The 23,348-nt window shown below is 37.6% G+C and overlaps 4 protein-coding genes across 4 annotated transcripts in view; 2 read left to right on the top strand and 2 right to left on the bottom strand.

Annotated features, from left to right (window-relative positions):
• The window catches only part of bin3 (bicoid-interacting protein 3), a 110,999-nt gene extending 99,040 nt beyond the window's left edge, over positions 1-11,959 (bottom strand). The window contains exon 1 of the mRNA XM_036374574.2: positions 11,366-11,959. The gene's annotated coding sequence lies outside the window, so the exon portion shown is untranslated. The remainder of the gene's footprint in view (positions 1-11,365) is intronic.
• Positions 11,960-12,597: 638 nt separating this feature from the next.
• Positions 12,598-15,951, top strand: MED25 (Mediator complex subunit 25). The gene is made up of 2 exons (XM_014239924.3): positions 12,598-15,012; positions 15,075-15,951. Exons 1-2 carry the CDS (start codon positions 12,891-12,893, stop codon positions 15,776-15,778), a joined length of 2,826 nt encoding a protein of 941 aa, XP_014095399.2. The 5' UTR covers positions 12,598-12,890; the 3' UTR covers positions 15,779-15,951.
• Positions 15,952-16,061: 110 nt separating this feature from the next.
• Positions 16,062-18,547, top strand: LOC106621180 (coiled-coil domain-containing protein 177). The gene has a single exon (XM_014239921.3). It carries the CDS (start codon positions 16,566-16,568, stop codon positions 18,417-18,419), a length of 1,854 nt encoding a protein of 617 aa, XP_014095396.2. The 5' UTR covers positions 16,062-16,565; the 3' UTR covers positions 18,420-18,547.
• Positions 18,548-18,731: 184 nt separating this feature from the next.
• Positions 18,732-21,086, bottom strand: LOC106621179 (uncharacterized). Its single transcript, XM_014239920.3, has 2 exons — positions 20,705-21,086; positions 18,732-20,638 (listed from the first exon to the last, which is right to left on the bottom strand). Exons 1-2 carry the CDS (start codon positions 20,915-20,917, stop codon positions 19,142-19,144), a joined length of 1,710 nt encoding a protein of 569 aa, XP_014095395.2. The 5' UTR covers positions 20,918-21,086; the 3' UTR covers positions 18,732-19,141.
• Between the last annotated feature and the right edge of the window lie 2,262 nt (positions 21,087-23,348).

Raw genomic sequence — 23,348 nt, forward strand, 5'->3', positions numbered from 1 at the left:
AAAGAAGCAGCAATTCTAAGCATGGAAGAAATGTAGCAAATAAGACGAGAAAGACAGTTAACGGGTCAACGCCGAAAAAATAGTTAATGACTGCGTGAAGTGCTAAAAGAAAGGTGGAAAGTTATGAACATTGTTGGTGTGAGGAGGTATGTAGAAATGCTGAAGAAGCGTTTGGGCTATAGTGTGTTTGCGACGCCAGAAGTTTCGAATGATAAATCAATCGCTGAAATTAATGAATACGGTAAATGTTTGATAGCCGCTAGACTTTAACTGCTAAGTGAGACTTCGATTAACGATTTGAGAAAACTGTTGAATTTACAAAAGTTTACTTTTAATTCCCTTTCATGCAGCTAGCTGCAAATTTCCTGCTGGGCACTTATTAGAAAAGCAAACATCAGTTAGCACTGTGTTTTGGAAAATAGAGAAATAGTAGGGCATTGAGTCAACCCAAATACGCGTATGTACAAAAGCAGCAATAACATTAAACGAATATTTGTGACATTTCATCTTACGATTTATGAACTTAATAAGCGCTACAAAGTGCGGCGACGAAATTTAGTGATTTCGTGACAATTTTACAGCTATAAAAATGTTTTAATGAAAATAAGCGCTTTTTGTAATTAAGTGAAAATCTAAAAAGAATTTGTTATGACAATTAATTTTAAAAAAATGCTAGTAAAAGAAAAAAACAACGTTTTGGCTGCAAAAGAGGCAGATTAGTCGAATTATTTGTAATATTTGTAAATATTCAAGTGATGAATACTAGCGCTAAAAGCTTAAAAGACCACAATTTTCGACGTTTTCTCTGTTATGTTTAATTTTTCTAAAAAATAACGATCAAATGTATGACTTGTTGATTTTTAACGCTTATATTTGCATTATTTGCTTGAAATGCTAATTCTTAGCCGTTCTATATAGACTTTTTCATAAGTTTACTAAATATGGATTAACCAAAATAAATACAACTAAATAAAGTTTACCGAATATTTTAAGACTTTTTATACAATAACAATAACCCCTTAAGGTTACATGGGTTTCGTCGAGCAGAAAACGCTCTATTTTCAATAATTTTTTTTCATATAAAAAATGAAATAATTCATTCTAACTTTTTATTATTCCGAAGATACACATTTGATAAAGATTTTGTGAAATTTTCAAAGGAAAATATTCAAAAATCGCTCATTACTACGTCCTTTACAGCAGGCTCTCGGAAAAAACAGATAAAGTGAAAATGGTATTTTTGGTAGACGTTTTTACAAAAAAAATATACAAATTTCGGTGAAAATTTCTCGAGGTTTTTTGTTTTTTTAAGTAGTTGTAATTGAACAAAAAAATTCAACGTGCAAGATTTATATCTCAAAGACCTGTGTATAACTTCATTAAGATCGGTTGAGTAGTTCGTGAGAAATCTTGACAACCGACTTTGACAACACAGTTTCGAGAAAACTGCGTTTAAAGTTTGAAGTGATTTTATAGCTGATCTCGAGCAACTTTTCAAAGTTGTACCTCCAAAACTATTACTGGTATCAACTTGAGAATTTAGTACCATATTCTAGAGATGTTATAGAATTAAATAAGACAATAAAATTTTTTTTTTATTTTTTGACGCCGCGATACCCATAACCCTTTAAACATTATTATTATATTAAAAAAAAAATATTTTAGGATTATCAAAAAATATTAGTTTTAGGGAATTTCTAAAACATAGTGAATAGCAGTGCATTAAAAAGTCATTGTTTCTCTTTAAATGTAAGCGCTTTGTTTACTACATTGTCGGTTTACTAACTTTTGTTTCAAATTTATTGCGAGCAGCATGCAATGTAGCGAAAAATCCCAAAAGTCGTTAAAACCTCACCTATACACATATAGGTATATATACCTGCAACTGCATATGTATATTTTCACAGAAATAAAATCTCATAAATATTCATAAAATAGAATTCGCGTAAATTGAAAACGTGAATGAGCGTTAGATTGGCTGCATTCGTTTTGCATCATTGCGACATAAAGCGGGTTAGTAAATGAAATAAACTAATTGCGATTTCATAAATAATTCAATAGAAAAACGAGCTGTAAAATGCTGAAAAATAAAATACTAGCACCGCGATAATCCTTACGGCAAGCGATCGCGAGGGATGCTTTCACCAAACAAATGCATTCTAACGAAGTTAATTTTATTTCACACAGAGCACAGCAAAATTACCAATATTTCGGATTTAATATTTAACAATTTTTATGAATTTTAGCATTTGTACAGATATATGCACATATAGTCAACGCGTGTAGGTCTCATTTGCTTTTGCACAAGTATATACAAGTATAATAAAAAAGCAACAACAAATATTAGTATGTAATTGCTCTAAGTGTGGTTTCAACTGCTACAATTTTTGCACATAAATAACAGATCTTGTTTCCAGTATCACTTACAATTTCTCAGACATTCAATTTTACCTTAAAAGCTACCAAGCCCAGATCTCCACTACATATGCCATGCCTCAAAGGAGCAAAGCTGCAATATGCTAGTCAAAATATAAATTTGTGCAGCAAGAAAGTAGCACAAATTGCAATTCAACATAGTGCCAAGCTAAACAAGGTTGTTTCAACTAAGCAACGCCCGACTTCATACGCACAAATCGTCATTAACACCCTGCACTTTTTGTGCTCATTCGGCTGCCGAAATCAGTTAGACGGCGGCAAGGCAACAGCAAAGAATCACCGGTTTCTAAATAACTGTTCAGCCGACTTGAACCTGACACGCAAAGGCAAAAGAGCTAAAAATGTCTTGCTGACTGCGCATGCAGCAACCACGCAGCCCAGCAAGCAGGCAGGCAGGCAGCGAACCGACGAACAATGTATCTACATAATCAGCGCTGTTGCTTTGCAAATAACTGTGCGTTCGTAGATTTTTGCTACACACTTCCCGGCGCATGGCCTGCATTCACTTGCCACCCAAAAAGCGGCAAGAAGCTTTGAGTTTTTCGCGCGTCGCTGGGCTTACTTGCATTTACCGAGCTCAGCGCGCTGACTGTTGCTGGCGGCACACTCGCTACACACTTCGTTGCACTTTTGCAAAACGCCCAAACCGCTTTAAGTAATGATCGCAACGCTTCACTAATCGACGCATGCAATGTGTACACACGGCTATCTCTCGGTGGACATGTTGCGGAAAAAGTGAGAAGTGTGTGTGTGTGTGTGTTTGTGTGCGCAGCAAAAGTTTGCAGCGCTTAATTAAGCATAGCTCTAAGGTAGGTCGAAATCAGCTAAAAGATTTACAATTGCAAGCACACGATTTGATTTTTTTAATTACTTTAGGATTGATTAAAATTTAAGGTGTAAGATTTGATAACTAAACTGCGCTCGTTTCAGCGAAGTGCTGGTAACGTCATTATCTAAATTAAAAGCTTACTAACTTGCATACTTAACGCCAGTACAGCAGCTATAGCAATTACTCAGTTTATGTTTTCATTAAGTATAAAATAATAGGCGAATGACACATTAGCTTTTGGATTAGTAGCGCTGAGCGAACGAGCGCTAATTGGCTATTATATCAGTGCTGCGCAATCAAGTTTGTGAATGAAGCTTGGATTGTAATAAAATAAATTTTTCATTTTTATTTTTCTATGTGAATCATTCTACAATAGTATTACTATACTATACGTTATTATGGGTGCGGATGGGATTAAGCGTTTACATGGGTTTCACGGCTTCAAAAAAATCGATTTTTTTTTATCGTCTTATTATATTCTATAACATTTCTTGATAAATTTGATACAAGCAATTGTTTTGGAGCTACAGCATTGAAAAGTTACGCGCTCGAGTTCAGCTATGAAGTCACTTAAAGCTTCGAACACGTTTTTATCGAAACTGTGTTTTCAAAGTCGGTTGTTAAGTTATCGCTCGAACTACTCAACCGGTCTTGCCAAAACACAATTTTTTTTCCTTCGTTTAATACCTAGTTTATGGTCTCATTTAATGTAATTTTTTTCTTTTTACTTCATATGATCCTCTAAGAAGTTCTGCTGTCAATACGAAATCACCTTTTTCCCGAAGTCCTGCCCAAAATGACATCATAATGGCCGAGTTTTGGATATTTTTCTTTGAAAATTTCACAAAATCTTTGCAAAATATGTATCTTTGGAATAATAAACAGTTTGAGTAAAATATTTCATTTTTTTATATGAAAAAAAATTATTGAAAATATGCTTTTGCACGAGAAAACCCATGTAACCCCTTAAAACCGAAAAGACACGTAAAATACAAAACAAAAATTGCTGAAACGAAAATGTTCCACATGTTCAGTTATGGTTTATTAATTATAGCTCAAATATTTACTTAGCTTTAGCTTTTGTAAAACACTCTTTCTTCTTCTTTTCAAATGCCTTCAACAAGAAAAAGTACTAATGCGCCGAAATCTCGAGTTGCGTATACTAGAAGATGGCGCTGAATGACTTTTGTAAGTTGCGCTCTAACGAGATTTGCTCTTTTTCTGCCAGCATTTTTCTTTTTATTTTTTTTTTTTAATTAGCTTATCTTTAAATGTAGAATACTCAATGCAAGTGAATAAAACGACTTGCAGCGTTGCATCGCACATTTCCATCCGCAATGCTCCAACTTAGTTGCTGCTATCTATATACCTTATACAGTTATGCTTAATACAATTTGTTAGTGTTTTCTACAGTCATTATAATTATGTCATAGTTGGTTCGAGCTAAATCTTGCACATGACGTGAACCGTTGTGAACTGCAGCTATTTTTTGCTTTCCCTTTACTTTGCTATTGTTGCTGCTTTTGTTGTATTACTATTATTATCATTATTATTATAGCGGGTACTTATTAGTATCGTTAGATACCCTTGTTAGAAAATTATTGATATTTTTTTGTTGCCCACAGCCAGCGTACATTATGTGAGTGTGTTTGTAAGTGGAAAATGGTTTGTTCGTAGTAGAGTTTGCAATTGCAATTGAGTGCTTGCACTGCAATTGAAGATTGCAATATACGCTGTTGATTTGCTATTCAAATTACAAAGGTAATAAGCGAGCAAAGAAACAAAGCAACTGCTGCAATAAAAATAATGATGATGGCACAAAGGACGTGCAAAATGACTATAAAGTGAGCGTTATGGCATCGACAGGCTATAATATTCATGTAATAAGTTGTATATACATATGTATGGATTACATACTTACACAAGCCAATAGGAAATTACATAAATTTCTTAAACAAAATGTACGCTTTAAATTTTTTTTTTTAATATTTTTGTTAAAAATTTTTTTTTTTTAGTTTTTTATTCTTTAAATTTAATTTTATATTTTTTTTTTATTTATTTTTTTTTTTATTTTATTTTTTTTAGCTTTATTTTTTTTTATTTTATTTTTTTTAGCTTAATTTTTTTATATTTTTTTAATTTAATTTTTGTAATTTTTAATTTTTTTTTGTTATTTTTAATTTTTTTTTGTTATTATTAATTTTTATTTTTATTTCATTTTTTTTTATTTTTTGTTTTTGATGTGGAGTTAATATTATTTTGTAAAAAATTTAAAATTTTATTACTTTAATAGAATTATATTTTATTATATTTTATTTTTATTAAATTAAAAAATAATAATAAATTTGAAGTAAATTTTTTACATAACCTTACTATTTTTTATTGTGTAGCTTTTCCATGTGCATTTCAGAAATTAAAGCTCTGCTCAATTTTTTTTCGACTGTTTTCCAAAACCCTGCAGACGCAGTTGCAAGCAAAATAATAGCTTCAATAATAAAATCTTAATTTCTTCTCAAATGCCAAATTTCTATTAAAATTTTCACATAAAATATACTTTGTAGACCTCTGAGATAGGACAATGGCGCGATTAACTTTTTGCTTTAAAAGCTTAACATAAAAATGTATTAAATTTTTTCCACAGCACAATGAAAACAATAAATTTGCTGTCAAGCTTTCTTTTGTAAAATAGGTAGGCTCTATTTATGCGCATACCTAACGTAAAAAAAGCACAAAAGCAATCTTTAACTACCCCAAAATGCTAAAGGCGTCGCAGTCTGCACAGGAACATAACCGCAGCTCATACATATTGACGTGCATAAATAATCCTGCTCCAAAACCAATTGTCTGCTAAGCTAACGTCAATCAATGTTAAATTATATTTAATGTGTGTACGTGGAAATCTGTGTATGTATGTATGTATGTATGTAAGTAAGCACATATGAACATGTATGTGTGTGTGTTAATGGCGATGCTGGTGATGCCTTATATTTTCTACTCTCCAAAAAACCAACGCAATGAGAGTTAAAATATTCATAATCACTGCATACACACACACAAAACTTTACCAAACACACACATACAAGAACATATACATATACTATATTGTGCCGAGTGCGAACGCACCAAATAGTTAAAAAATGCAAATGAGTGCTGAGGACGCTGAAAATCTACAAATTTATGCATATAAGTGTGTATGTAAATATAAGTGTATATATGTGTGTGCGGCAATGAACGATAGACACTGTGTGTGTGTGTAAGCTTAGGAAAGGTGTTAATGGACTGGGCGAGTAGCAGAAATGTCGAAAAATCGACACAAACAAACCAATTCACATCAGCGGCGACCGACGACACTAAACGGAAGAAGCAATGAAGAAAGAGAACAAAAAATGCATAGAAAAAAGTGGGTTTCACGACAGAAATGTAAAGTTTAAACACATAACAAGTCTTTGGAGGTACGCGATATGGCAATGGCATGCACCTGAAAGCGCAACGCGACAAAAATGTGTGTGTAAATGCGCTCTAGGTGGCCATAGCCATACTTACCTAGGCAATAAAAAAAAGCTGCGGTTTTTTGCGACAATTTAGGCATTGCAAGTTTTTAGATATTCTATTTATTATTGTTTAAGGCTTGCCAATTAAACTGCAAATATTTATAGAAGTTACATAAAATTATACATATTCCTTATTAAATCAATTTCTATTGTTGTTTTAACGGGGAAAAAACAACGCTGAAGTTATATCGAGGAATGCGGCCTAGTTGACAGTACTTGGCAGGTTAAAAATCCAGATTCATGCCGGTTACCTAGATCTGACTGTCGTGGGCATGATCAGTACTGTCTAGGTGTTTTTGCTGCGACTTTAATTAAATCTGCTACTTTCTAGTTAAACAGGCTTTAAAGAGAAAGAAATTCACTTCATTATTGCCAAATAGGCAAACTGCTCCAGAGTACATGCTATTACAAACTTCCTCTGGGACATTTTACATAGAAAATTAAACTTACAATACACAGTAGAAACGACTGGTTGGAAGACTGGAAGACACAAAAGCGACACAGAAGTTCTGCTAAAAGCCAGTGGAGGGCAGACGGGTCAACATTGCACAGAAGAGCGCGCTAATTGAAATGAATAGAAGGCAAGCAAACAGACTGAAAGACAAAACAAATGGGGCAACTGCTGGTGAATGAGAATGAGTTGGGTAAAGAACGGCGAGCAAACACACGGAAAACCAAAAAAAAAAACAAAACAAAAAAAAGTAAAAAAAAAAAAAGGCGATTGCAGACCAAAACACACTTCGGCGGCTAGGTAGACCGACAGATAGACAGAGCGACAAACCCACAAAAACGAAAATGTGATAAAAAGAACTAGAGTTGGAAATAGGTTTGTCAAGTGGTCTACAAGCCAACAGACACACCAAACCAAGCATTGATACAGATAAAGAACAAAACAGATGGAGAAAATCTATTAGAAGAAGTGAGTACACGTTGCATATTAGCAGGCTTTTATATGCATATACATATATATATGTATATATACACACTATACACAAGCCAGTGCGAGTTGGAGTTAAAAAAAATATATATAAAAATACACAATACCCGCATGTTTGCAAGCTTGTGAGCGCGCATTTCGTAGACTAAACTAGGCTGGCTGACTGACTGACTAGCTGTATGGCAGCAGCAGCAGCAGCATCATCGTCAACACCGCAGTTAGCGTGAACGATTTACATATTATGCGCCCGCAGACTCGGCATGGGTCCACAACTCATGCTTAACTGCAAATATACATGTCTACAAACATTTAACATATACATAGATATAATATATGTATGTATTGTATGTTTGTGTGATGGGAGGTAGCATGCTAGCTTCATATGCATGAATATGCTGCTTCCACTACACCGCTTTTGTGTGGCGGCACATGCCAGGGCCAGCGGTTATGGCGGCGGTTGGTTTTGCAACGCATTTTTAAAAATTAGTGTGGGGCTAGCGGCAGCGGCAGCAACAACAACTACTGTTGGAGATAACCAACAAGCACAATGCAAAGAAAAAGGGACAAAAAAGTGTATATGCAAATGAGCGCCAATCGCATGTGCATATGCATGTGTGTATGTGTATGTATGAGCATTGATACGTGCATGGTTTTACCTTTCACTGTCGCACTTTGTTCGTCCAATTTAGTTTGTGCGATATTTGCATGCAACGTGAAACTTTTATTTTAATGATAGCTGTCATTATTAACACCAATATAACTTTAACTGTAGATGGTTATTGCTTTATATTGTTGTTGCGATTCCATAATATTTAATTGAATCTTTTTTACACACATAGGAACATACGTACACACATATATAAGAATTTTTAAACTAGTGCAATAAGTAAAATCTTTGATTGTAGCGTTTATCTAGACTATGCTTGGGTGGCAAGTTTGAAGGTTAGTTGCCAACGATATCGTTTAACAGGAGACCAAGGAAATGTGCTGTTTCGATGGGGTCGAATCATAGTGAGATAGGTGTTAGGTAGGTAAGAGTGTCGCCCTTACGGCCTCAATTCGTTGATACACTATTCGTAAGACCTTTAAATGTTGTGTTCAAACCATTTGGTGCCCGCAATTAAACTACTTATCTCCGCTATGTTTTTGTAGATTTGGTACCTGATGGATTCCAAGAGTTCTACATCCGGATTATGATAGAGCTGAGCACTCGCAGAGGTAGTGTACAGCCGTTTCCTTACTTACACTCAAGTTTGCAGCTACGGAAAATATTATGAGGCAGAACCATTTTAAATGCGTGTTCTCCAAATAGGCAATGCCTCGTTAAGGTGGCTGTAAGTCTATAAGTTCCTATGACTGGAAAAGTTCCTATGGCCGGGAACTCAAATTATCGATAAATAGAGTTGACCTGCCAGTGAGCTTAAAGCCTTCCTACATTTGTTGACCGCGTTGGAGTTTATCTTTGGCGATGAAAAAGCTAACAATGACGACTGGCTATCTATATGGTATGTGTATACGGTAACTCTCTGTAACCTCATGTAGTTAAACAGTAGAACTGTTAGATGAGTGGGATTTATTGGGCATGCAAAGAAGTGGTTAGGGTCATGCGGGTACTCTTTGCATGCAGAACATACACACATAGGTATGTATATTTTGTACATCGAGGTCGATTCTGGATAGAAAAGAGTTTAACCTGATACAATATCCAGAACGAAATTGCGCAAGGGTCAGTCAAGATTCGCGAGGCAATTCTTCGTCTGAAATGGGTGGTGGCTTGACTCCAAGTACGCCATTCACTGGGAGGCAGGGTTTTATTTTAATATTTGGGAGTCGAACTACTGAAAATTATGGAATTTCGATACTTCCGGTGTGTTAAGTGTTGCAGTTTTGAAGCAAGCTTGACCATTTCCAGCGTTTTCATGTTCGTAAGTGGGACTTTTATGCAGCTTAAGATGGGTGTACATGCCTCAAATTATGTTATAAGTCGCCTCGTGTTTACTTACATATGTATAAGCCGAAATCGTAAGCACCGTTTCGTATACTTTTTCGTAGCGCAAAGAAAGTTAAGAATGTAAACAATAAAAAATTCACAAAATGAACGTGAATGCTGCTTGTAGAACTAATTTACAAACTTTACAGGGAACTGTTGCTACTACACCACGAACAAGTTGCACAACTACCGACAGCACACAATATTTTGGGGGGCAAAAACCATATCTTCCCTACAAATAACGACTAGTACTACTCTCGTTTTTCAGCAATCTACTGGCAACTGTCACTTGAAAAATATATTGTTTTATTTTTACCATTCACCGAATATTTGGCTGAGTTGGCACTTTTTTGCACGCAATTGTTCCCTAGAAGTACACCATACTTACTATACAGCACACTACTTTTTTTTTTTATCGCCTCTTTGGTGGTTTCAACATTTTATTGCATTTTAAAATGACTTTTCGTTCACGTGCGATGCTATTGTAATTGTTGTACTTGTAAGTACTATACTTGCTATGCCTCAGCAACGTAACTATAGCCGAAGGAGTGTGCTCACTTTCTTACCGCTGCCGGCTGTGTAATATATCAAAAGTTTTGAATGGCAGCTCATAGAAATGTTATTGGCCAAATGGAGTTACGGTATCGACTAACCAACGGGCGGTTAGTGGTTTTCAGAGTAGTTGAAAGGGCTACAGATGAAAATTCGTACTCACCTACCTCATTGGCATAGCACGTTTCTGATTGTTTATTGGCCTTCGAGATATTGTGGTAGGCAGCCAATTGCTGTTAGCGGCGGTGGGTATTGCGGTGGCATCGCTAACTAGAATTTATGGCTTGTGTGTAACTGATTTATGGCAAATACTGAGCTGTGAGAATATTAAGGCAATTACAGCTTTAAAAAAAATATATGTCTATTTGTTGTCCGTAGTTTTTACACTTATACAATTTTATCATTAATTAAATATCTATCATGGAAAATTTCATTGAGTCAGTATTAATAATTTTCACGATTGTGCGTTTCATACACATTAAACAAACGTTATCACTTTGTATTTATTTTGACGCTTATCACTCCTATCCCTTCTATCATTGTGCACTAAATAAACAGAAAATGTGTGCATCAACAAACCCTTAGCCAACTATTAACTTTTCCCGAAACACTCAAGTAGCAGAAATACTTACCACATCCCGTAATATATACCCATATACATTATGTACATATGTGTGTACGGGAACGTAAAAGAAATGTAAACTTTCCTCCAGTGCGCTAAATACGTAACCTTCAGGGGGTGCAGAAAATCTACAAAAGCTCTTTTCACTCTCGCTTTTATTTGTACGAGAGGGAAAAAGTTTATACGCTCTCTGAAAAAAATCCACTCAATTTTCTCTTTCTTTCTCTGCTTCACCTTCTTTTCATACGTTTCCAATTTCATACATTTCATGTACCAATTGCCGTAATATTGCAAGCAAAACAAAAACAAAATATTGAAGAACGCAACAAAAACAAAAACGATGATGAACTGATGGCCCTACGCGGGGCGTAAAAACAAAATAGACAGTACTAAATCCTGTCCAATTCACTCGCACACCCAGCATGAATGCGACAACTATGGCACTTACCTCTTTACTACATAAGTATATTTACTTATATTTGCCTCTTTCTAGCATAAAATAATAGAAGCGCGATTACAAACGTTTATCGCGCCACTAACTTCTGTGCAAGCGAAATGCAACGATATCCAAAGTCTGCCGCGAAAAATCTGCTACTACAGTATTTCTCTCGTTCACTACAATGTAATAAAAAAGAAAATTTTCACCCAAATGTAATTGTAAGCATACACGGCACTCGAAATCAATTCATACACAATTGCACTAATTATTCGTTTTTATGTGGTTTTTTCCACACTTTTTTGCACTGCAAAATTATTTTAGACGCACACAGACATTAGTCAAGAAATATCATAACTCGCCACACATTAATTGTCAAATTGATCGTAAGTGCATTCGCAAGTAACGCGTTGTTGACTTATCAAGTTTTTCATATTCACTTCTTACTTGCGTCTGACCACACGTGTCTTTAGGAATTAGAAGTTTTTGACTTAATATTGACGAGACGACGACTGGAAACAAACTGAATTTTCATTTCAGCTCTAGCCGCTGACTGCCACTGCCACTGTCTTCAGCTGGTTGTGGTCAATTCGTTGCCTGCTGATTATACTTTGGCTAAAAGAAAATGGTATGCTGCATGAAATCTGAAACGGGGTTGTGTCAGTCATTCTCACATGTTTTCGGACCGAAATCGGTTGCCTTAAGAAAGCATGGAAAAAGATGGCTGCCGTTTCGATTTTTGCTTTTGCAAGAGGTTTACGTGAGTATGAGCGAAACAGCTGTATCACCAGATGGAATGTTCCATGCCGAATGCATCTGTTTTGTTAAGAACAGATGATTTTCGCCAGAGTTGTATTTCAATGTTTATATATGTTTAATTTAATTTATTTAATAATTTTATGATAATTTTACTGAATACATATTATTTCTTTAACTGATTAAAATAATATTAATGGACGTTGAAATAATTTACTTGACGTAACTGTGTAAAGTATTTTGTAATTCTAAATTTTCGCAACGGCAACGGTTTAGTTCGCCAGAGTTGTACCAACCAATTCACCATGACTTTACTATTTCTTTTTGTAAATTTAATTTACTAATTAGTAATTACATTTATGTTTTAGTAAAATATATATATATATATATATGGTATACCATTTTTCTTATCGTGTAAACTATGTACAGGGCATCTGGCAACGCTAATTTACCGGTGAATTACCTTGTTATTGTGTAATTGTGAATGGTTAGTTTTGAGCAAAAGCAGAGCAGTTGAACAAAAGTGTACGTGAAATTTCTTCATTCTGCTAAATACACAAACTAAACCATTTCATCAATTGTTTAGTAAATTAGTATTCAAGCGTTATTACAAAAGAAAATAGAAATACTAAAAAATGATTTGATAGAATTTTGGTGTCCCAACACATTAAATATTGAAAGTTGCGTGCTTGTGATTGTGTGGGCCAAACTTTCGAGCAGTTTGCGTCAAGAAAAAACTTGTAGTGTTCATTGAGAAAATTATTTTTACCTTGATATAATTATGCAGAATATGGATTTGGACGTAGTAGCCGATGTGGTGTTTGTTATCGAAGCCACCGCTGTAAATGGCGCTTACATGAACGAGTTGAAGAGTAATTATATTGTGCCTACTATTGAACATTTCACAAAAGGTTGGCAGGGGGATGAAGGTGAATACCTCATCTCCGAACGGCATGCCACGCAATATGGCATTGTAATATACCGCACTGCTGCTAATTTACTAGATCCTGCCGTATCCACATACGGGCCATTTGTTTGGCCGAAGCAAGTGTTGGAGACTATTGAACAATTGCCATTGGTTGGTGGTGGCATGGATTCTTGTGCAAACATGTGTGAGGGCTTGGCTACAGCCCATTGTTGTTTCGAAGACATGAAGGAACGCCGTTCGCGTCTAATGATTGATGCTTTAAATGTACAACGCCATTGCATATTAATTTGCAATAGTCCACCATATTCCACACCTGTAATGGAATGCTGGAAGCATATGGGAAAAACAGTGGAACAATTAGCGACACTATTTCATGAAAGAAAAATTAATTTCTCCATAATAGCACCACGTAAAATGCCAGTGTTATTCAAATTATTCATGAAAGCGGATGGTGATCAACCAGTTGCTGCCAAAAACTACGCTAAAAATATTAGACACTTAGTTCTTCTTAAAGGATATCATTTGAAGGAACGTCCTCCTAGTCCAAATGCGAATACGGTCAATGTTGGCGGTGGTGGTGGAGTTATGCCTAATCAAATGGTTGTACCGGTCGGAGCGGGAGGAAATCAACAAATGCAACAACAACAACAGCAGCCACAAGGTGGGCCAATGCAAATCGACAACTCACAAGGACCTGTTCAAGGATCACAAGGACCACAGCATCCAGTTGGTAGTATGAATCAAAATCAACAACTGCCATCTCAACAAGGACCAGGAGGACCTTCCGTATTAACCCCTCAACAACTGATGCAGCAACAACAACAGTTTGTGAACCAAAATCAGAATCAAAATCCCAACTTCCAGCCGAATGTAAACATAAATCCTCAGAATCGTTGGATGTTTCAAGCTAATCAACAGCAACAACCTGGCCAACCCCGTGCTCCATTTATGGGCGGATCGGGAGGTATGCCGCCTGGTATGGGACCAGGTGGACCTATGGGTGGTCCTCAACAAGGCCCCATAGGTCCTGGACAAAATCAAAATTCGGCATTAATTTCACAGCTCAGTGCGCCACCTGGCCAAAATGTTAATCCATTATTGGCACAACAACAACAACAAATGCGAATTCAAATGTTGAATCAGCATCAGCAACAACAATTGCAGCAAATGCAACAGCAACAGCTACAACAACAGCAACAACAACAGCAACAGCAGCAGCAACAACAGCAGCAGCAGCAACAACAACAACAACAGCAACAACAGAATCAATCTCAACAGCAACAACAACAATCTATGAACAATGCTGGCGGACAGGGTCCCAACCAAAATGCACAAGGAGCGGGTCCCAGCAACATGCAACAGGCAGTCTCCTCAACTTCGGGCGGAACTAGTGGTAATGATACCGCTCCGCATCCTCGAGATCGTGACAAGATTTGGTCCGGTGTTCTTGAGTGGAATGAAAAGACCAAACCCGATCAACAGAAAGTAACGCGAACTTTACAATGCAGTGTAGCCACTAATTTCAAAGATGGCGAACCCGAAATCAAGGCCGATAATTGGCCACCAAAATTATTAATGCAACTTATGCCGAAGCACCTCGTGGGCAATATTGGTGGCCAGTTCTTAAAAGAATCTAAAATGGTGGTATTTAAACCCACGCAATGCGAGGCGCTAGATACACTTTCCAAAGTGATGGCCACAGGTTTTGCCGGTTGCGTACACTTTACAAACCCTTCTGGACCAGCTTGTGAAATAAAGGTTCTAATTCTGCTATATACGCAGGAGAAAAACGCCTTTCTTGGCTTTATTCCCAACAATCAGACGATGTTTGTGGAACGCCTCAGAAAGGTTATACAACAGAAACAAATGGGTCATGGACAACAGCAACAGCAACAACAACAGCAGCAGCAGCAACAACAGCACCAGCAACAGCAGCAGCATCAACAACAACAGCAACAAATGCAGAATGCCATGGGTAAGGTATTAGCAATAAACTGTAGGCGCTCATTCTAATTTCACATAAAATTTTTTCGACAGGTCAAATGCAAAATAGTTTGCCACCAAACGTAATGGCGCAACAACAGCAAAAACCTACACCAATGGATGTGCAACATCAAATGGAACAACAGCAACAACAACAACAGCAGCAGCAGCAGCAACAACAACAACAGCAGCAGCAGCAACAGCAACAAAACTACAATCAATATGCTCAGCAAATGAACATGCAAATGGGCGGACCCGGTGGTGGTCCAGGTGGACCCATAGCAGGTGGAGGAGGACCACCACCAGGGGTGATCGGCATGCAGCTCTCCGATCAAATGGTCGGTGGTGGTCCAATGCAGCAGCATCAACAGCAAATGAACTTATTGCAACAACAAACACAGCAGCGCATGCCTATGATGGGTGGACCGAATGCACAAATGCAGCAAGTCTCACCACACGCCGTGGCTGCAGCGGCAGCAGCTGCAGCAGCCATGCAACAACAGCAGCAGCAACAACAGCAACAACGCATGGTGCGTCCAATGATGAGCAACAATCCAGGCTTACGATTGCTGCTGCAACAACAATCAGCGCCTGCCAATCAATTTCGACCCCAAATGGGTGGCGGTGGTGGCCCAGGCGGTCCGGTGGTTGGGCAAATGGGTGGCGGCCCACCAAATCAAATGGGCGGTGGACCGGGTGGTGGTGTGCCCATGGGTGGGAATCGTCCGTATGATGAGAGTAACTTTGATTTTATGTAAATTGACAAGAGCCAATCGTTGGAAATACGCAGTTAAGTATGTCTACACGTATGTATGGTATATGTCAAAAAAGGAAGGAATGAAGCTTACTATACTTTTGCAATTTTTTCTTTTGGTATAACTTTATAAATTATTGATTTTATATTTTAATAATAAATAAACATCTAAGCACACTTGCAAAAGTCTTATGTAGATTTGAATGTGTTTTGTAGTTTTTGAATGAAAATTAGTTACAATTCTGTTTTCTTTTTCAAAAGTAGTTTTGCTACTGTTACATAATTAAAATCACACTATGTTATTACAAATATTTTGTTGTGAAATAAATTTAATAGTAAGCTGCATATTCTCTAGAAATAAAAGCGAAATAAATTATCATGTTCTAATGTGCTTAAATATAATTGAAAGCCGCAACACCAAAACTGAGTAAAGAAATTTAGCTACACCAACAGCAAAATACCGTTGCAGCAGCGGTATAATATGTCAAAACTTACAAATGATCTCCATGGAAACTATACCAAAAGCTTGCCACAATCAATAGAAAGTAAACAAACTCAACGTTTAATTTTGGTGGCGAATGAAAGAAGACCGATAAACAGTCGGTAGCAAATGGACAGATTGAAAAGATCAAAAATAGTGGCGTAAGCGAAAGAAATCGATATATAACTGGATTTTGTAAAGAATAAAAACAAAGCTAAGGTATAGTGACCTAATTCCCTTAGGTCGCACGGAAGCGCGCGGAGATGGCAAAGCCGACGAATGGCTTTTGAATAGCTGATATATTTTCTTAATGCCAAAGTGCCAAGTCGAGAGCAAAAACAAGGGAAGTGTTGGTGAGCAACTTTGTAAAGCTATGCATGGACGCGCTACGACAAGAGCTACGGCGGCGGAGCAGCACTGGCGGCTCTTGGCCGAACTTGACTCATTGAACTTAAGTGACAGCTGCTGCGAGATTTGCCACTGTGATTGTTACAGCTCACATCGTAGCAGCTTAAATACAGAACCACTCAACTGTGGTGAGCATTTCGAAAAAATCGATAACAAGTGCAAAAATGAGGGGCTAGAACGTGACGTGCACGCACTAGAGCAACTAGAAGTTTCAGCAATACAAAATACACGGCCAACTGAAGTGACGCGTTCCACCACTTCCATTGAACAGAATATTTGTAAAAAGCGTTCGATGCGTAAATCTAGAGCTGCCAGAAGAAAAAACAACACCGTTACAACATCTAACGGTAATTTAACGAAGCCTTCCAGTACACAAGCCACATCAACAATAACACTAAAATCCAAAAGCGCCAAAAACACGCCAACACATTCCGCGCGTACAAGTCCAGCTGCGGCGGCCCACTACAAGAATGGCGCAGTGCCAAAGCGAAACGCTGCGGCTTCGGTAAAGCGCTCCAAAAGTGTATGTAGCCTGCGCAGTCGCAGCCCAACACCTTTAATTACAACATCGGTTGGTCCGGCCGCTAAACGCGCCGCATACTACACGCGCGATTGTAAAATCTTGCAGGAATTGTTGAGCGCGCTCAACGACGATGAGGATGACGATGCAATGACCTCACTACAAGTGAACGGCGTCAGTGCGCTTAAGCAAACCTTAGCAACGGTGGAACATGCAGACACCAGTACGCTCCAACATTCCCATACACTGCCGCGTTGCGCTGTAAAATCGAAGAGCAACCAGCAAGCCAGTGACGAGACGCAATTGTCATCATCGCTAACTTCACAAAAGCTGTGCGCGTCCATGGCAAGCCTTTGCTTGGTGCCCACAGTACGCGCCGCTTACCAACAAGTACCAGCACATGATAGACGCATACTAAATCGTATGGTGCATAAGCGCACCGAACGCGCCATTGCCAAAGAGAATGCCTGGTTGGCGCGCAAATACTGGGAAAATGAGCGTTACGAACGCGAACTATTCAAGTGCGCGCAAATGGAGGAGTACAAACGCGCGATACGTGACAAGCAATTTCAAGATTATTTGTTGACAAAGGCGCGCCTAAACGAAATTGCGCAGCGCGATTTGAGCGAACTGCGACGCTTGCGCGAAGCATTGCAACAAAAAGATATGAGCACGAAACGACGACTTGATGCGCTCAAAGTTGAACGTGGTATAGCGGCGTGTCAGCGTCGTTGTGAGGAGTTACGTCGCGCGGAGGCGGTCGCTGTGCAGCAGGAAGAGCAACAAATCGACGAAAAGTTACGAAAGCAAGAGATTTGTGAACGTTTAAGCGAACGTTTGCAGCGCGCCGAGCTAATACGCGCCAATATGCTGGATAGCTATCTACGCCGGTTACGGTACGATAATCACATGGAAGAGTTGGTGCACGAGGAGCACTGGCGCGACGCGCAGCAGTTGGAGCGCCAGCGGCTGGCCCAGCTAGAGGAGCACATACAGCAGAAATGTGAGCAGTCGCAACGTTTTATTGAAGAGCGTCAACGTCGACAAGAGGCTATTGCCAAAACAGCGAAAATATCCGCAAGTCTGCGTGAATTGGTACGCAACTCCGTTACACCGGAAGGCGGCATGGCTGCGGATAGCGGCAATATAGGTGAAGCTGTGAGCATAGCAAATACCGCAACGTTGAGTAAAGTGCTTTTAGATAGACCATTTTCCAAGCTGTCATTGCAGCCGTGATTGTTTACAATATAATAAATCTGTTTGTGTATAATATCGGTTAAAAAGTTGTACGTTTTAGTAGTAGCGTTGTGTTGTTGTTGTATCAGCATAAAACTTATCATTAAAGAATGCTGTTGAGATTACAATTCTTAGTCGTATAACTCTCCAAAACCTTTGGAACTATGTCTGAACACTTTGAGAGTTAAAGCATAAGGAAAAGTAAGTAGGTGAAATGGCATAAAAAACATTTCTTGGACCTAAGCCATTGTCAAAAGGTACTTGCCACAATCCAACGCTGCAGATTTGCTTTCATTTCCCAATACCAAACACTTTTATTTTCTTAATCAAGTTTTTGAAAACGATTTATTTTCAAATATTTCTGCTCAGCTGCGGCAAACGAAGCTGAGTGAACATAAATACAGACATACATACATATGTTAATATGTTATTCAACATAGATGAGAACAGTAAACATTTAGTGACGCATATTTGTTTGCTTAAATATTAAGCATTACATAATGAATTATAATTTAAAAAAATATTAATACGAAACTAATACATAAAGGAAATTACATAGATTATTCGAATTTTTTTTTTTCAGTTCTAATGAATACGTTTTTGAAACAAAATTTGTTGGCGGATAAATAAATATCTAAAATCTGCTTTTGTTAAAAAAAAAAAAAAACAGCCTAACGGTTATCGACAAAACGTAGTAAAATTCTACTTTACTACCATTACTACTACTTTACTTTCTTAATTATGAGCTTATTGTTTAAAATCGTCTTATTTGGTTTGACCAGCGCCAACGCGGCACTTCCCACGTTGCACAAGATTTTCGCATCGCTCACTGCAGTGGTTGGCAAATTGTTGCTGGCACTTGCACACACCGCCTCCTTGCCATTGAGTATTTTCACCTTCATGCCCTTGGATTGCAGTTTTTGCAGCAGCTCCATCGTTTTCTTCTGTTGACTTGTGTTGACCAATGTCGTGACGGGCGGCTGCGTGCGTTTCACCTGCAAGCCGCGCGTCTGTAGTTTGTTTAATATATCATTGGTTTTCTGTTGAGCAGTGGCAGTGGGATTACTACTTGATAAGGGTGCTAGTGCGGGTGGTGCTGTTTGCTTCAAAGACGCGACGGCTGCCGCTTGTGTTGCTCCTACGCCCGATGTAGTAACAGTACGTGGTTGTGGTTTGATAGCTGCTGGTACTACTTTGTTGACAGATACGGATGTGGTTCGATTTGGTAGCGGTTTTTCGCTTGTTATACCATTCGTGTTAGCTCTGGCGTATGTGTTAGGATTTTTAACCAGCAAATTGGAGTTGATTGCTTGATTTTTGCCATTCATTTGTTTAGCTATAGCACGCGTTTGAGGCAACAGGCCTTTGTTCGGTACTGCTGCGTCGGTTTTAGGTACAGCTGTTGATACCAATTTTGTTGCGGGAGCAATCTTTGAACTTGCTACAGCCGGCGCAGTAGTGATATTGTGCGATTTTGCAGTTTTGTTAGCTCCAACTGCATTTGTTGCTTGCGTAACAGTCTTACGTACTGCGGTCATTCCGATTGTACTTTTTGGTACATCTGAACTTCGCCTAATGGCCTGCTCCTGCAGGTCTTGCCGCACACTCGTATGCTCCGTGGGTATATTTATCGTTTTACGGCGCTTTACCACCGCGCCATTATTTAGCGATATTTCTTCAGTTATTGCCGCAGAATTCGTACATAATTTCTCATTAATTACATATTTTACAGTCGCTTTATCATTAAATTGCACCTGCTTTGGTGCCATATCAAGTTTTCGTTTCACTGCAGGATTCAGCAAACGTACCGTTTTTTGGTCGTTGCTTTGCTCAAGTTTCGTTTGTAATACTGGATTTTTTTTAGCAGCAGCAGGATTATCAGACTTATTGGGAAAACGTCTCACCACAATGCTGCTGGGTTTTCTTTTTGAGGCGTTTTCTTTAAACTGGACATACGGTCCCACAGCCTCTACGAGTTCTTTATATTCCATCGGTTTATTGGCATTAGCCGCGCCTGATATTGTTGTAGCAACTTGTGGACTAGCCACTTCAGTTTGTGCACTTGCAATATCTGTGTACCAACGCGGATCGAGTAGTTCTTCTTCTATTTTCATTAAATCTAAGTAGGCATCGTCGCCACCTTCTGCTGATGTTGTAGCGCTGTTAATCACCGTCTCTGTGGTAGCTAATTGCACATCCGCTGGATTATACAACAAATACTAAAAGCAAATAATCAATTTAATTTTATTTTAAACCAAAAAGAACGCACTCCCTTGTGCACTCACTGTTTTTTCTTTGCTGGTGCGCGTGACTTGTGCGGCACCAAATTTTAAGCCAATTACATTTTCCTTAAATAGCCGCTCTCCGCAGGAGGTGGTCGCAATATGCACACGAAACTCCGGCACTTCCACGAATTCCGCCTGGCACTGATTACATATTAAAAATGTCCGGAAAGTCTCATCTAGCAACACCTCACCGAAACGTATGCAACGCAACATAGCAAATTGCAAGTTTGCGCGCTTTTACAATCAACTATAATCTGTATATCAAAATTTTGTTACTTTTTTTTGTAATACATCAGACGCGTAATGTTTATTTGGATTTTTTTGTTTATTAAACAAAAGAGCGGAGTGAAGCGCAGCAAAATTGTCAATTTTGATTGTTATTTTACTTGAATCGGCAAAGCAGGTTTTTGACATATAGTCGATAAGGCAGCACATTTGTTTTGAAAACATGTTTACGCAACATTTACTCGTGTGACAATTTGTAACAGGGGTCATAATGTTGCTAAACATGAGGGATGCTATGATTTTCAAACATATTCAATTATAACTATAAAAATTAAATAAATAAAAAATTTTTGAAAACAAATATTTAAAAAGAATTTTGTTAGAAACAAAAAAAACTTAAACTTGGTATCGATTGATCAGTTTGTATGGCATCCATAATTTATACTGGTTCGCTATCAGCGATTCCAAAAATGAGCAATTTATTGGAAAAAAGTGAACGTGTGCAACTTTGTTTACATTGTGAAGTCAGTGACCTTATTGTTTACATTTTGCCAAGGTCAATGACCCCTTTGTTTACATTTTATGAGGTCAATGAACCTTTTGTTTACATTTAGCCAAGTCCACAACCTATTTTAGATTTAGCGAAGTCCACAACCATTTTTTATATTTAGCCAAGTCCACAACCTTTGTTTACATTTGGGGTTCAATGACCCTTTTGTTTACATTTTATGAGGTCAATGAACCTTTTGTTTACATTATGAGGACAATGACCTTATTGTTTACGTTTTTCCAGGGTCAATGACCCCTTTGTTTACATTTTATGAGGTCAATGAACCTTTTGTTTACATTTAGCCAAGTCCACAACCTATTTTAGATTTAGCGAAGTCCACAACCATTTTTTATATTTAGCCAAGTCCACAACCTTTGTTTACATTTGGGGTTCAATGACCCTTTTGTTTACATTTTATGAGGTCAATGAACCCTTTGTTTACATTATGAGGTCAATGACCTTATTGTTTACGTTTTCCAGGGTCAATGACCCCTTTGTTTACATTTTATGAGGTCAATGAATCTTTTGTTTACATTTAGCCAAGTCCACAACCTATTTTAGATTTAGCGAAGTCCACAACCATTTTTTATATTTAGCCAAGTCCACAACCTTTGTTTACATTTGGGGTTCAATGACCCTTTTGTTTACATTTTATGAGGTCAATGAACCCTTTGTTTACATTATGAGGTCAATGACCTTATTGTTTACGTTTTTCCAGGGTCAATGACCCCTTTGTTTACATTTTATGAGGTCAATGAACCTTTTGTTTACATTTAGCCAAGTCCACAACCTATTTGATATTTAGCGAAGTCCACAACCATTTTTTTATATTTAGCCAAGTCCACAACCTTTGTTTACATTTGGGGTTCAATGACCCTTTTGTTTACATTTTATGAGGTCAATGAACCTTTTGTTTACATTATGAGGACAATGACCTTATTGTTTACGTTTTTCCAGGGTCAATGACCCCTTTGTTTACATTTTATGAGGTCAATGAACCTTTTGTTTACATTTAGCCAAGTCCACAACCTATTTTAGATTTAGCGAAGTCCACAACCATTTTTTATATTTAGCCAAGTCCACAACCTTTGTTTACATTTGGGGTTCAATGACCCTTTTGTTTACATTTTATGAGGTCAATGAACCCTTTGTTTACATTATGAGGTCAATGACCTTATTGTTTACTTTTTCCAGGGTCAATGACCCCTTTGTTTACATTTTATGAGGTCAATGAATCTTTTGTTTACATTTAGCCAAGTCCACAATCTATTTTAGATTTAGCGAAGTCCACAACCATTTTTTTATATTTAGCCAAGTCCACAACCTTTGTTTACATTTGGGGTTCAATGACCCTTTTGTTTACATTTTATGAGGTCAATGAACCCTTTGTTTACATTATGAGGTCAATGACCTTATTGTTTACGTTTTCCAGGGTCAATGACCCCTTTGTTTACATTTTATGAGGTCAATGAATCTTTTGTTTACATTTAGCAAAGTCCACAACCTATTTTAGATTTAGCGAAGTCCACAACCATTTTTTTATATTTAGCCAAGTCCACAACCTTTGGTTACATTTGGGGTTCAATGACCTTTTTGTTTACATTTTATGAGGTCAATGAACCTTTTGTTTACATTATGAGGTCAATGACCTTATTGTTTACATTTTGCCAAGGTCAATGACTTTTTTGTTTACATTTTATGAGGTCAATGAACATTTTGTTTACATTTAGCCAAGTCCACAACCTATTTTATATTTAGCGAAGTCCACAACTTTTGTGTACATTTACCCATGTCCAGAACCTTTGAGTTCATTTAGCCAAGCTAGCAACCTTTGTTTAGCCGTTGTTTTTGCTGTTGTAGCGATATAAT

The sequence above is a fragment of the Bactrocera oleae genome, chromosome 4 (assembly GCF_042242935.1).
Source record: "Bactrocera oleae isolate idBacOlea1 chromosome 4, idBacOlea1, whole genome shotgun sequence".
In the NCBI taxonomy this organism is placed as follows: Eukaryota; Metazoa; Arthropoda; class Insecta; order Diptera; family Tephritidae; genus Bactrocera; species Bactrocera oleae.